The sequence below is a fragment of the Octopus sinensis genome, unplaced genomic scaffold, assembly GCF_006345805.1.
Source record: "Octopus sinensis unplaced genomic scaffold, ASM634580v1 Contig10970, whole genome shotgun sequence".
Lineage (NCBI taxonomy): Eukaryota > Metazoa > Mollusca > Cephalopoda > Octopoda > Octopodidae > Octopus > Octopus sinensis.
In genome coordinates, this window is record NW_021832232.1 from 1 (window position 1) to 15,361 (window position 15,361).

Sequence of the window (15,361 nt, forward strand, 5' to 3'; positions counted from 1 at the left end):
TTATGTCGAGTATCCTGAGGTTTTTCGAGAACTGGCTCACGAAGTTGAATTGAGGCAGGCGTCACCTAGCAAAATAGGTTCAAAAATCCGTCCTTTTATAGATCTTTATCAAACTGACCAAATTGATCAATCGTTTTTCACATTGTAATGTGTAACAAAAACGGGTATATGTGGTAGAGGCTTCTGGATGAAAAATTTCCGCTTCTACTTAAAATCACTGGGCTGCCAGGTCATTAAAGAAAAACAAAATCGCCGAGAGATATTGAGGCTCTTCAAGAAGATCTCATTTGTTTTTCAGTGGAACAAATAAATCTGAATTTTCAACTCGTTTACATTATGAGAAACCTATTTTCTTTAAATTTATCGAGAATTTTGTTAAAGACATACTGTCTGAAGAAAACGAATTGTCAAGCCGAGATATGATGGAAAGACTTTGGTAGCTAGTCATACGTTGGGATGATTATTCTTGGAACTAGTTAATAAAACACTCCGCTTCCTTCGCTCGCTCGGTCGACGGATTTCAAGGACTAGCCACGATCCAAGAGAGTATTCTTGGCTCCTGGAACGTCTGTCGATTGCTGTGATCCGAGGGAACGGCTTCGCCATTCGCCAGGCTGGCCGGGTGTCTCGTGAGGCCTTTAATTAGCTTAGCTATCTTTTTACTTTTAAATATAATAAAATATTCACGTTTGAAAAAAAGTTAATAAAAAAGCAAAGAAATATGAATGAAATAAGAATATACCATTATTTAGACGAATCTGACATGAAATAGCAGCTTATACAGATTCCGTCGTTGTTAACTCCCAAACTGTGCTAATTCCATGATACAATACGGATTGACGACTTTACACGTTTATAAATAACATGCGCACCCAAGATTCATCTAGTTTTTTAGAATAATGCCGTCATCCATTTCCGATCAATCATTTGTCTTTTTATGAGCACAACTATTTCTGACGAACAACGAATAACATAGATCCTCAATTAATGTGTATGACGTCTAAAAAAAGAACTTGTGCTATTTTTTTTAATTTTTATTGACCAAAAGACCAGGGTAAGCCAGTTAATTATAATCTCCGTGGTCCCTGATTTATGCGAGCGAAGTAGATCCTTCTGAATAGTTCAAGCCTGCCCAAAATGATCGGGACGACGATGTCCCAGGGTCAGAGTTCTAGAAGTCCTTTTTGGGTAGGCATTAAGTGCCTCCTGAGCGTTTCCATATCCGATTGGAAGTTCCAACTGACATGCATTTTGATTGTTGATTGTGTAATGACACAAAATTCTACACTAAACCCTTAAATATTGTATTAATTTGTGATTCAAATTATAGGTTTCATTGGATATAAGGATTATGTCAGTTTCCAAAAATATGACCAGCCTACGTTTCTGTATAAGTGAGAAAGCGGCCTTTCAAAATATGCAATTAGGAAACATGATTCAAAAAGCACACTGGAAAAAAATTCGTAATAGCTTTTATGAAAAATCTCAGTGGCAATCCCGAAATGTTGATAATAAAAAGGAGGATTAAGCATTACAATGATAAAATATGATAAAGTTCAAAGTTCTTTTTTTGTTTGAGAATATATTTTTAGCCTAACATAGTTGATTCTTAAGTTTCTTAGACCATCTCACGACATTTTGAACGTAAGAAAACCGAATAAAAATCAAGTTAATAAATTGACATCCCAGAAGTAGAAATTTATTATTAAACCAATTAAGACAGACCAAGCAAGAAGTTTTAAAAGAAAAGATTATTTTAAAGTAAATAAAACAAGAAATGAACGAATTTAGATCTTAAGTTTGGTTCTTCTCCAATGCCTTCTCTTATTATTGTATCTACAGGTTATTATTCGTGAACAACTTTAATTGGTTCTCGGACTTGAGGCGCATCCAGTGAGGCAGGGGACGATTTTGCTTCATTTTCTTAGCTAAAAATAGCTTTGTACTCAACGACTTTATTGAGCTCTACAAAGCAATCAAAATAAACGATAAACACCATTAGAACAAAAAAACGCGTTAATATATTAATTAATATTCAAATAATATTATTACAAAAATTAAGTAATTTTAATAAAAAAGATTTTTTGGTCTATAGATTATTATTAAAATCTAGAATATGCCTTTTGCGTTGTTATAGTTGTGTGACTTGAAACTTTCATATTAACAGGCATTTCCATATCTACTTAATTCTCCCTTATTAATTTTTTGAGTCTCATCTGCTCCTTACTCAACCTAACTGGTTATCTTTTCCTCGTCAACTAAAAATGATTTTTCTGCTCTATTCATGTCCACAGGAATTCGGCGACTTAATATCACTTTATTTATCAAATTTGATTGATTATCTAAAGTCAATAGTACTAGGATGATTGTTAAATATCTGTTGAGTATACACTTTTGGGAATAATCAGTAACATTTATTAGTTAATTAATGTTCCCACTGAGTATTAATTCATGCTAAGCGATCCTGCTCCTGCTCCAAATCCGACTCCTTTTATCCCAAAGAGTTTAGAGTGACACTCTAAGTGTCGATTTTGGTGAGAATACGCTGGCAGTAGACTTTATCCTCATGCTCAGTCACTCGTCCAGGATTGAGCTTCGTACAGCAATTTTCGCACTTGAAACACGACGTGTGGAATATCTTGAATACATCAAAGACACTACATAATTGCAGGCTTTAGTCATTTCTGCAGCATATACTGTCTTTCCGCATATCTTGCACTTTCCATCACTACATCTTAACTGGGCTTTATACTTGTCATTCTTCATAGCAAAAGTCGGTGTAAAGGACATTGTCTTGGGTGTATAGGATGGCATGAAGTTCTTTCTGTGGCAAACGGAACAGTAAATCTTTCCTTCGTGGTCATTTATTACTGATTTGTCGACGATTTTGCTACACGAAACTAAAATTGGGCAACATAAACAATTACCGCACTTTATGCAAGATTTATGGTAGATTTTTGACAAGCATTTGACTTCCTCGTTGAAATATACAACTTTCTCACAAAACGCGCACTTTAGCGAGTCGGAACGATTCATTTTAGAACAACGCCAATTTTGTTAATAATTCAACCAAATGCGCAACCATTTTAGAGAGTGCATAAACAAATTATTGACTAACAGACATTTCACGAATATTCCACTTTACTGAGCACGTCCAAATCGACTTGAAATTCGATATTGTCCTAATCGATATATTGACTTACAATAATAATGTATTTTTAACAATTTTAACTTGTATTAGCTATTCATCAGAGAAAACGCATTTTGTTAATCATCTGTGAGATCAAAGTATTATTGATGAAATGAGCATCTTTTTGACACTTTTGTGCGGTTTAATTTTTTTTCAAAAGAGATAGTTAAATGACAACGAAAATCGCCAAGTCCCAGCTTTTGTGCGGTTTAATTGATTTCACATTTCCTTATTTTTTAATAATCTGGGGAAAAATTCTTTCCTTCATTATATCAAGCATTTTTCCTATGATTGATAGGAAAGATTGTACAAGAACTGACAATTTTATCGAAATTAAACCACAAATAATTCGAACTGCATTTTTTCCAGGATGATTAGTGTGATTATATTTTAAGCGTCCCATGTTCCACTATTTGAAATATCGACTGGTTTTCCTTCATTTTACATTGTGGTAAATCGACCATTGGTTTAAAAAATTGATCAAGTTATCTAATTAACATTGTTTAAAACTCAAAATTAATCACGTCCAATAACATCAATTAAAACATCCATAGTATATCCGAATTATGTAGACATAAGAATTTGGTTTTGTCGACGAATAATCAAAATTTTGTGTTGAGGTCATAATTTTCCTAAAGTCTCACCCGTGTCGTCTATTAAATCTTTATCGAATATCTTTTTTACGGTCAGAGTTGAGAATTTTAGACTTTAATCTCTAGATTGAGCTGCACTGCGTCATAATCGACTATTTCTTTTAATAAGGCCAGCAAAACAAACTCTGAAGTTCCCACTAGTCTCTCTCTGGAAATCTTGTTTCAAATACTTTAATGACCAGTCGGCAAATTAAATTAACTTGACTTGTATGAATTGAATATAAGTTTTCACGTCGGTTCCTATCTACTCAAATTGATTCCTTTTACCGCTTTTTCAACATGGAAGCATATAGCTCCTCGACACGTCAGAGTCGTTGTTTTTAATTTTTAATTCGAATTATTGACTAGTTTGATGAACAGGAAAAAGGAATTAAAAAAATAGAGGTGATAACTATCTTCTGTCCCCACCAGTTGAGTATTTTTGATCTTTACGTGAATGGATTTAGCGACCCTTTCCAACTTGCCAAAATTCGTGATCTGTTTTTCCACGTGTCGTTAAATGTGCATATGTGCGTGAGCTGACCTCTCCAATCGTTTATACATCATCTTTCATAAACACTTTCTACCGTTTGTTGGAAATAATTGAATCGGATTTTTTAATATTCAATGGGAATTGTTTTCTGAACTTCTTCAATTCACACTGTTTTTTCGAGTCGCAAACTGTCAGAAGTTTTTTATTTTCCGCTTTCTATCAATCTGTAAACTGTGATTCCCGGATTGATTAAGCTCAAACAATTTCTGATTTTTATTAACGTTTCTCAATAAACCACGAGAAAGTTCTGACCTTCATATATGTATTTGGGTCCCGCTGTATATGATTGAATTGTAGGAAAGGTCTGGTTCTGTGAATGTTTTGTTGACTAGAAATATAGCCTAATTGAAGAATACATTTTATTCATTGGGTTCTATAATTAGCAATTTGCTTGCTGTGAGGATTGACGTCACTCTATTTCGCATTTTCTTTATCTCGCTCCAAGTACTTGAGTTTTTATTATAAAAAATCCTTAAAATATATTTAATAATATCAGCGTAGGCAATTTTTATAATATCGTTATTGTAATGCTCTGGAGATCTCTTAAAGCCAATTCAAGATATACGGATGTCACAAACTCTAGTGCATGGGTATCAAACATGCGGCCCTTTGCATGTATAGGTGCGGCCCACGAGCCTTTAAAATATAAAATAGTAAATCCTGTTTGACAACATCACGCGTTTCTTCTGGAACTAAAAAACGGTGTTCGAAAGATGAAATGGGAACTTCTCTATTTTTGTACAAAGATTGATGCAAAAATATATTGTTTAATATGTAACCAGTTAATCGCTATACCGAAAGAATACAACTTCAAAAGGCATTACAATTCAAATCATAGATTATACAATTATTTGGAAGGTACAAAAAGATCCAATGAATGTTTCAAAGCTTAATGAATTACGAAATAATCTGACTTGGTCACAGGCTCAATTCACAAAAAATCACAATCGAAGTACTGCATCAGTTACTGCAAGTTATGAAATCAGATTAAATCTCGTAAAAAGTACTTTCTTGTATTCGACAAAAAATCAATCTGACGATCTCTGGATGGTTCATGATTCCCCTTCTATGTATTCTAATTTAACGATCAAATTCTATTCTCAAACCAAATTTAACATTATAGTCATCAAAAATAATAATAAACGTGTCAGACTTAAAAAAAATCACAGTCTTGGCGAGTTCTGCGTAGTTCTTCCAGGTTTTTAGAAACTCTGCAACTACGAGAAATGTACACTTTCACAACGGGTATGAACTATCTGGATTTCTCCCTGGGGCCAATAAATATTTTTATTAAATAGATCCGATCATTTACATCCACAAAGCGATGTAACTCGAACTATAAATCCTTATGCAAGTTGAAGCCCAGTCCATAGAGTTTGCAGTCGAAAGGGAGTAAAAATAGTCTATATCTTGGTTTCCTGCATATTGCAATAAAGAAACGTCATCATTGACTCGAATTTTGAAAAAATAAAATATATTATTAAATATTTTAATGTTATTAAAATTAAATTTATATTATTATTTTATTTGTTAAAATTGCATTTAAATTTAGACAATAAACATATTTTGAAAAAGCACGTTTATTAGTTTATATTTTGTGAAGTCAATATAATTATGAACGAAATATTCTGGAATCTTAAAGAGCACAAAAATAAAAAGAAATGTCATACATGCGTTGAATTTTTTTCCCGTTTCCTACAAAATCAGGTGCATTTTGTTTTCATTTCCCAATAGACCTGGACTAATAAAGTTGACTTTCTGCCAGAACTCTCATTGAGACTATTAACAAACTGTCGAGAACATATAATAATAGATTTCGAGCCAATAATCATAGATCTTTTATCCCGACTTGCCAAACTTTTGACAAACAACCAAGAAAACGTTAAAATCGAATTAATTGTACTTCTCGAGGCTTGTACACGACTCATTCCTTACACAAAATGGCTTTTCTATTTATAAATATTTTTAAGGTATCTAAAGGAAATTTTTTGCCAATGTTTCAGAGGGACATCAACTTCCTCTTCAAAAAGACTTCAAAATGTAGCTTTTTTAGTAATCTTAACTAGGAGGACTATTCTAGAGAACTACATTTGAAATCTCTCTACAAGCTTCTTTTGAGCGGGAAATACGAGTTTATGTTTTTAGTTCAAATGGATGAGTTGATGCAAGTTATGAACGGGGACTTTTCTCCCAGTCAAAAATGGTAAAAACTACCTTTAATGCAAAGGTTTGCTGGAAAGTGCATTGGGATTTGTTTGGAAATGTCAGACTGTGGTTTTGAGAAATACATTGCTCGATTCTTACCACATTCTGATATTTTATCCATGAAAATGAAAACGTTTGCTTAATTTCATTAACTAAAATTTCTCAGTGATGAATGTGTGGATGATTTGTCGTGTCCGTTCAACATTGAAGTTGAAAATACTGAACAAATCGGTATAACATGCTATGATTTATGCGAAAACGTCATCAGTCTTTTCGGATTTGTGTTTATAGCCGACAAAGATATTAAAATTGTATTTTTTTGAATTATTTGAACAGAAGACTCACATTTTTCCATCAAATGTGAACATGCATTTGGCTTCTATACTTGATTCAATTCGGTCTAATCAACCTGTGTTGATAGAAGGAGTCATTGGCTGTGGAAAGAGTACATTGATTGATAATTTGCACAATTTGCTGTCAAATGGAGCAAAAATTTTTAAAATTCATCTCGGAAGTGAATCAGAAGTAAAGGTATCTATTTATTTAAATAAAAACGAAAATTTATTATATAAAATCAATTTACTAACATAAATTAGAATTTAATTTCGAATTATAAATGTTCCGATATTCCAGGGGAGTTTCTTTGGCAATCTGGTCCAATTCTAGACGCCGTGACAGAAGGAAATTGGCTAGTTTTGGAGGACATTGACATAGCTCCAGCAGAAATTATTTATGCAATAAGCTCACTTCTTGAGTTTCGTTCAGTATATATTCATAAATCCGGGAAAAGAATCCATCTACACCCACGATTCCGCTGTTTTGCAACCAAGAGGTAGCGTTCACTACAGTTCATTATTTGCAGGCTGACCAATACATATGATAAATCTTCAAAATTTTTGTTTTCCAAATATTGGAATGTGATTGCAATTGATCCGCTTTCTCGTGAAGACATTTCCATGGTTCAATTTATAAATAATTTTTTAAAAGATTTTTTGTAAACGTTTCCCTTTAATGGAGAAATATTCCTTTCATTTTGTCAACTCTTTTATCAACATTTGTGATTTTAATAAGAATTACGCTAATAACCGAACAATATATTCACAGTTTGCTTTAGTGAGACATTTTAGTGACTTTTTTAAATGGTCGAGAAGAGTCAATAAAATTTTTAAACAAAATATAGTAGAAGACAAATCCGAATTACTTTTCCTCGAAGCGATTGACTGTTTCACGGCGTTTATGCCCGATTCTGAACACAAAAAAGCGACAATGATTTATATTGGAACATTTTTTAATATTTCATTGGAAAAAGTATATCTGTGGCTCTTACATGTTAAAGGTCAATTTTTACTATGATTCGTTCAATCTGTCAATATCCACAAACGAAAATAGTTTCCGAGTTGGTAGAGGGACTTTATCAATTCGCGATATTTCAAAAATTCCATCAAAAACGTATATAACCGCCCAAATGCTTAGAAACTTTGCTTCCACTCGTCCAGCACTGTTAATGTTGGAGCGAATAATGGTTGCAGTGCAACAGAAGAGTGAGCCGGTGCTACTTGTTGGAGAGACAGGTGTAGGGAAGACGACATTGGTGAGTTATCTGGCCAACCAATTGGGCCAGAAGATTGTAATTATGAATATGAGTCAACAAAGTGATAGTTCCAATTTGCTCGGAAGGTTTATATTTATTTTATTACGTTTTATTAGTTTTCGATCAATTGATATGCTGACAGTGATAAAACCTTTGCTATCTTTATATGAGGAATTATTTGCCAAATCATTTTCTATCAAGCAAAACCAAACTTTCATTGCAACTTTGCACGACTGCTTTGCTGCAAAAAATTTTGCTGCATTTTTTACTTTGATTGACCACACTGCCAAAAAATTTTTACAAAATCGCCAAAATGATTTATCACTTTTTAAAAATTGGCGAAAAATAATTAAAGAAACTTGTCGTCTAAAAAAACAAGTAGAATATGGAAAAATATAGATAGATAAAAAATGGAGTGGATCGTCTTTTATTTTCATACATTGAAGGTCCCCTCGTCACTGCCATCCGAGAAGGTCATTGGATTCTCTTGGATGAAATCAATTTGTCAAATGTAGAGACACTTGAGTGTCTATGTCCATTGCTAGAAGGTCCTGATGGGTAATGCTAGTTTATTATTTATTAGATCTATTATTATCACAGACCGAGGAGATCGTGTCCCGGTGAAACGTCACAAAAATTTCCGTCTATTTGCATGCATGAATCCGCCAACGGATATAGGAAAACGACAATTACCAACCTCTCTCAGGAGTAGGTAGTAATCGTTCTGACAGTTTTAAAGATTCTCTGAATTTTACGTACAAGAGCCTATCTCAGCAAATGATATTCGAGTAATTGTCGAGTCATATCTTTACTTGCAATCTCCATCGGCTCAACTTGTGGAAAATATTGTCAAATTCTATTTCCACATTCAAAAAAAGGCTGCTGATAAATTAGTTGACGGGTCTAACCGGGCGCCTAATTATACTTTGAGGACACTTTGCCGTGCTTTAAAAACCGGAAGAACTTGTCTTTTTGGAAATTTAAATCAATCTATCTTCGAGTCTTTAAAAATGAGTTACTTTACTCAGGTTCTATTTTATAATTGTAATAAAAATTGGTCATCAATAATATAGTTTATATCATAAATAATTTTAGATAAGCTCTAAATTTTATAACGAAATTGAAGATGATATAATGAGGATTGTTTATGATGGGTTCGACAAATTCAATTTGAAAAAAAGAGCAATAAGCAGTGCAAAAAGAGCGAAAATGTCAAATCATGTGGATATGTATGGATATCTCATTGAAAGAGGAGACGAAACTCCTGTAATACCTCCCGATTACATAATAACTCAATCTGTTCAAACTAATTTGGAAAATCTCTCGCGTGCTGTTTGTGCAGGGTTTCGTTTTATGTTTATTTTACAGATATCCTATATTATTGCAAGGAGATACCTGTGTCGGGAAAACTAGTCTTATAAACTATCTTGCTGCCTGCACTGGAAATCGTTGCATTCGCATTAACAACCACGAACACACAGATTTGCAAGAATACGTTGGATTTTACGTTAATGCTCCCAATGGATCATTTATTTATAAAGATGGTAGCATTCCAAGTTTTTATTTGATAGGACTTCTTGTCCAGGCAATGAGGAAAGGCTATTGGGTTATTCTTGACGAGCTTAATTTAGCTCCGAGCGATGTTCTTGAAGCACTTAATAGAGTAATTAATTATTTTGTTTATAACAGCTATTGGATGATAATGGGGAGATATTCATTCCTGAGACTCAGGAGAATGTCAAGGCCCATAAGCGATTTATGCTTTTTGCCACTCAAAATCCCCCAGGAGTTTATGGAGGGAGAAAAGTTTTTCTTTTTTAAAATTTTTTAGGTATTATCCCGTGCTTTTAGAAATCGTTTTATCGAGCAGCATCTAGACGAAATATCAAATAACGAATTAATTGAGATTTTGCATCGTCGGTGCTCCCTACCAATCTCATATTCGAAAATTATGATATCCGTAATGAACGAGCTTCAGGTTTTCTAATTCTAAATTTTTTATAGCGACGACGTCGTATTTCTAATCTGTTTTTTGGAAAGAACAGTTTCATCACTTTGAGAGATCTGTTTAAATGGGCAGACAGATATCGACTTTTCACGAATGATGAGCCTTTTTACGACTGGAGTCAACATTTGGCCGACCATGGATATCTTCTTCTGGCGGGAAGAGTCCGTACTTCGGAAGAAGAAGAGGTCGTTGCTGGTGCTATTTCACTTCACTTCAAACGAAAAATAAACCCAATTGGTCTCTTTGACATGTCTTCATCAACCACGTGCCATATAAATAACTATTTGAATATTCTTCGTGAAGATACTACTTGGCAGCGAATTGTATGGACGTATTCAATGAGAAGAATGCTCGTTCTAACTATCACTGCTCTCGAATGTAGAGAGCCGGTTTTGCTTATTGGAGAAACTGGGTTTGTTTTCATAAATTATCATAGTTGTGGGAAAACAACCATATGCCAACTTTATTCAGTAGCCAATAAGCTTGCATTATTTTCTGTCAGCTGTCATATGAACACGGAGGCATATGATTTCATTGGCTCAATTCGACCTGTCCGTGCTTTAGATTCAAACGTTATTCTTTAAATTACATTTTTAGACTAACGGTAAGTTATTCGATTGGGTCGACGGTCCGCTAGTCATGGCCATGAAGGAAGGCGGAGTTTTCTTGCTTGATGAAATTTCACTTGTCGATGATTCAGTTTTGGAACGGATTAATAGCGTGCTGGAACTTGACAGGAGACTAGTCCTTGCAGAGAAAGGCTCTGATGGCCTTATGAATAGTTCCGAATCTATAGTAGCTGATCCTGCCTTCCGTATATTGGCAACAATGAATCCGGGTGGGGATTTCGGTAAAAAGGAGGTTAGAATTGATAGAAACAATAATAGTTATCTCCTGCTTTAAGAAATCGGTTCACTGAAATTTGGTGTCCTTGCCAACTCTCGCGAGATGACATTATAGCAATTGTTTCTTATAACGCTAGCTCTAAATTCCTGGAAAAGTTTAAGCATATACTTCCATTAGAAAATATTATCGCAGATTTTTTTGAGTTTGTGGAATTAAAGGAAGCTAGATCGTTTGTATAATATTTGTAAAGTATAGAAATGTTTTGAGCATCCGAGATCTCCTTGTTTGGATTGAGTTCATGAATAATATGGTTGACAAATGTTTCGATCTTGTTTCAATTTTCCGATGTTTTGTACACGGAGCATGTCTTGTTTATCTAGACCGTATAAGCACTGGTATTTTATCTTGTTTTATTTCTCAGACAACATTCAAGGAAATTCTGCGAACATGTATTTTATGTTCATTGCTCAGAAATTTGAAAATTTTATTGACATCTCATCATTGAACTATTCGACCTTTGACCAAGTCAATACTCGAATATTTTTGAATGAACAATTTTTTGGATTTGAAGAATATTTTATTAAAATTGGTTATATTGATTTATTTGAAGTTTATAAGGCGGTGCCAGAGGATCTAATGTAATCTACGAATTTAATGCTTCTGTTGTTCGCTCAAATTTACTAAAAATAATAAGATCAATGCAATTAAACCGTCCTCTCCTACTCGAGGGAATGCCTGGAGTTGGGAAGACGAGTTTATTGGCATCTTTGGCAACTGTGACTGGCCATAATTATGTCAGGATTAATTTATCTGATCAAACTGTATTTAGTCTGAGATAATTATTGTTAGGATGTGGCCGATTTATATGGCTGTGATCTTCCAGTGGAGGGTCAAATTGGGAAGTTTGAGTGGAAGGATGGCCCATTGCTAAAAGCTCTGAGGAACGGAGATTGGGTGATTTTAGACGAAGTTTGTTAATTGTGGAAGTACATTCGTAGCTAAATTTGGCACCACAGGCTGTCCTTGAAGGACTCAATGCCTGTTTAGACCACAGAGGAGAAATATTTATTCCTGAATTAAATAAGACATTCCACGTTGATAGAAATGAGAGTTTCTTTTTCGGATGTGTTAATCCTTACACTACCGGAGGTGGACGGAAAGGTCTTCCAAGATCATTTCTTAATAGATTTACAAAGGTACTTAATTTATAATAGCGAGGTATATGTGAATGCTTTGGGGGACGACGATTACATGATTATCCTTCAAAGACTATTTCCGACGATATCAAAAAAATTTTTAAATCAACTCATAAGATTTAATTCTATTGTTTGCTTTTATAGAAAACCTTTTAGATTAATACGCAAATAAACGTAGAAAGAATATGGGGACAATATGGTGGACCGTTTGAGTTCAACCTTCGTGATCTCACCCGTTTATGTGAATTAATTCTCAAATACGACAAATCTCTTAATCTTTACATTGATTTAATATACTGCAGCAGATTTAGAACGGAGAGTGACAGAGAAATGGTATGATTTAATTTAAAATAGTTTAGGTCGGAGTGATTTTTTGCGAAATTTTTGGATATAAAATCTCACTCGATCGGTTTGTAAAAGACTTTTTCATTTCATCAAATTTTGTGCAATTTGGAGAGGCAATATTGTCTAGGAAGCAACATTTTTGCTTATATGAACCCACTAATCTAAAATTGACAAGTTCTATCAAATACTATCTTCAAATGCTGACATTTTGTTCAGAGAGGGATTGGATCGTTTCAATTGTTTACATTTTAATTTATTTTCACATTAGATTGGTGGAAAGAACTGTGGGAAGACATCTCTTGCAACTATTTTCGCTATGTTGTGTGGACAAAGGCTCGAAGTCATAACCATGAGCACTTCCACTGACACTTCTGATTTACTTGGAGGGTTCGAACAAGTTATTATCGTTTTGATATAATTTTTAGTTCAATTCCCAAGAAGAGGTTCTCAATCTAATAGAACGTACGCATGATGTTTGTTCACGTCTGCTATCTAATTTATTTGCTGTTGGATCTATTGACATTGTTGGATTTTGGAAAATAAATTCAAAATTGTACAATCTTTCGAAACTGATGAAAAGTAATCTGTTATTTAAACATTAGACACTGAATTTGACTTAATAAGTTTTGACAATCTTCTCAAAATTGGAGAAGAAATCACTTTACTACTCACTTGCTGCCGAAATATTGGTTTATTTTCGGGTTATATTTAAAGAGGATTATGATTGCGGCCTCCTCGAGGGTTTAACTGCGGATATTCGCCATTTATTTGTTAAATTATTTGATCCCACTTCGGGAAGCAAAAACAGTTGCGCAGGAGAATTTCATTGGATCGATAGCTCATTTATAAACGCTGTGAAATATGGTTACTGGGTTCTCTTAGATAACGCAAATTTGTGCAGGTTTGTTTATTACTTTTTAATATACATCACAGCCCTGCAGTGCTTGACCGACTGAATTCGCTATTCGAACCAAACGGAGTTTTGCACCTTAACGAACGTGGTTCGGTTGATGGAGAGATCACAGTGATTAAACGGCATCCCAATTTTAGGCATGTGGATTCTTATATATTTTTAGACTTTTTCTAACCGTTAATCCTTCTAATGGAGGAGAGCTCTCCCGTGCTATGCGAAATCGTTGTGTAGAACTCTATTTACACTTGGTATTTTGAAATAATGACTGTTACAGGATTTTCCAAGTTTTGTGAAGGAAGAGGGAACAAATATAAATGAAATATTAGAGAATAAGTCAACTTTTTCTTTCTATTCAAAAATCAAGTCTCTTGATAATTTTATTAGGTAATGTCAATCAGTAGATTTTTAGAACTTACCCTCGGTTCAAATTTTCGGACATCGAAACTGATAACGTAATCGACCACATTTTTGTTTCTATTAGCAAACTGTCATATCCTACTGAAATGGATCTGATGAAATTGCATTTGTCGAAAGAGCTATTTGGGTATTCTGAATATGTTAATTTTGTATAGAAATAAAAAAATAACATTGGTTGTGAACTTAATAAATCGTTTATTACAAACACAGAATTTTGATTTTCTTTTGACAAATAGATTTGAAGGTTTGCTTTTAATTATTTACTTCATAGAATTATGTTCCATTGATTGTCGCTGGAATCATGTCCTTAAGTCAATTATTGTACCGACGTCTAATGATTTGGATATTTTTAATAAAAATGAATTGTTCTTTAACAAGTATTTTATTATTCTGATTTTCAGATTTTTCGTTTTCAATTTCATCTGCAAATTACAATTTTATTTATCGGGTGAGCAAGTTTGCAGTGGTTAGACAGTTTTTTAATATTTTCAGATGAGCAGCTTAAAGATTTGTTTCAGTTTATTGTTAAAGTTTCAAATATTTTTCGCGAGGTAGTGGAAAAATCTGAGAACGTTAATTTAAACCAATTTTCTGAAGTAATTAATATATTTTTACATTTAGTATACACTTATGGCCTATTCATTAATCTACATACTTTCTAATATTTCATATTTGGATCAAATCTCACAGAATACACGACAATGCATGATAAATCTTTATTTAAATTCTGTCAGATTCAATGAAATTATATAGTATTGTTATAATTTTTAATTTTCAGTAATATTTCGCCGAATTTGATGTCTATATATGGAAGTAAAAATATCATTTTTCATGAGAATAATTGTTCAACTATTCGATCAGAATTTATTCGATCTTATGGAGCACCCAAAGCATTAAGGTTGATATTTTCTGATGTATATTTTTTTAAAGAAATCAAGAAGAGGCTTTGGCTGTCAAAAAATTTTTATTGTTTTTTAATGATATTTCTTATACAGTTCTAACGTTACCGCAATTTCACCTCGAATCAATCGCCGAATTGACTAAATTAGTGGATTTGGATTATATTGGTTTTATATTTTAACGATGTTTAGACGTTTTTGACAAATTGAAATACATTATTGAAGTGGACTTTGAGAAGGAATCTACTCACAAATCATTCATACGATCTTGTTTGTGGCCAGTTTTTATACAAAATTTCCGTTTTATGGTCAAATTAAACCTATTGTTCCCGGATTACGATTTGTGCCAAAATAGCCCCGAAATTGGCCATTTTGTTATTTTGAACGGTAGACTTTTCTCGGTATGTAAACAAAGTGATAATTGATTAATGTATAGAATCACCCAGATTCGCTTTCTCTCTTCTGGAATGCAGACTTTATTAACATAACGGACAATATGAATAATTTCCGCAAACAATTTTATCTAAGTCTTATTGGACAGGATAAAGATACCTTTAACAACGAAG

At 33.5% G+C, this 15,361-nt stretch overlaps 2 protein-coding genes and 1 long non-coding RNA gene across 3 annotated transcripts; 2 read left to right on the forward strand and 1 right to left on the reverse strand.

Annotated features, from left to right (window-relative positions):
• Positions 1-2,444: 2,444 nt before the first annotated feature.
• On the reverse strand, positions 2,445-3,036 carry LOC115228823 (cysteine and glycine-rich protein 1-like). Its single transcript, XM_029799300.1, has 2 exons — positions 2,928-3,036; positions 2,445-2,545 (listed from the first exon to the last, which is right to left on the reverse strand). The coding sequence occupies exons 1-2, from the start codon at positions 3,034-3,036 to the stop codon at positions 2,445-2,447; spliced, it is 210 nt and encodes a 69-aa protein (XP_029655160.1).
• A 3,539-nt stretch (positions 3,037-6,575) lies between these two features.
• Positions 6,576-12,984, forward strand: LOC115228780 (midasin-like). Its single transcript, XM_036499017.1, is given in 10 exon segments — positions 6,576-6,602; positions 6,917-7,111; positions 7,890-8,257; positions 9,540-9,777; positions 9,861-9,977; positions 9,979-10,153; positions 10,186-10,751; positions 10,789-11,040; positions 12,378-12,554; positions 12,835-12,984. Coding segments are annotated over 10 exon segments (2,265 nt in total).
• Positions 12,985-14,701: 1,717 nt separating this feature from the next.
• Positions 14,702-15,361, forward strand: LOC118761259. Its single transcript, XR_004997243.1, has 3 exons — positions 14,702-14,794; positions 14,827-15,196; positions 15,232-15,361. It is a non-coding gene; the product is annotated as an uncharacterized LOC118761259 (long non-coding RNA).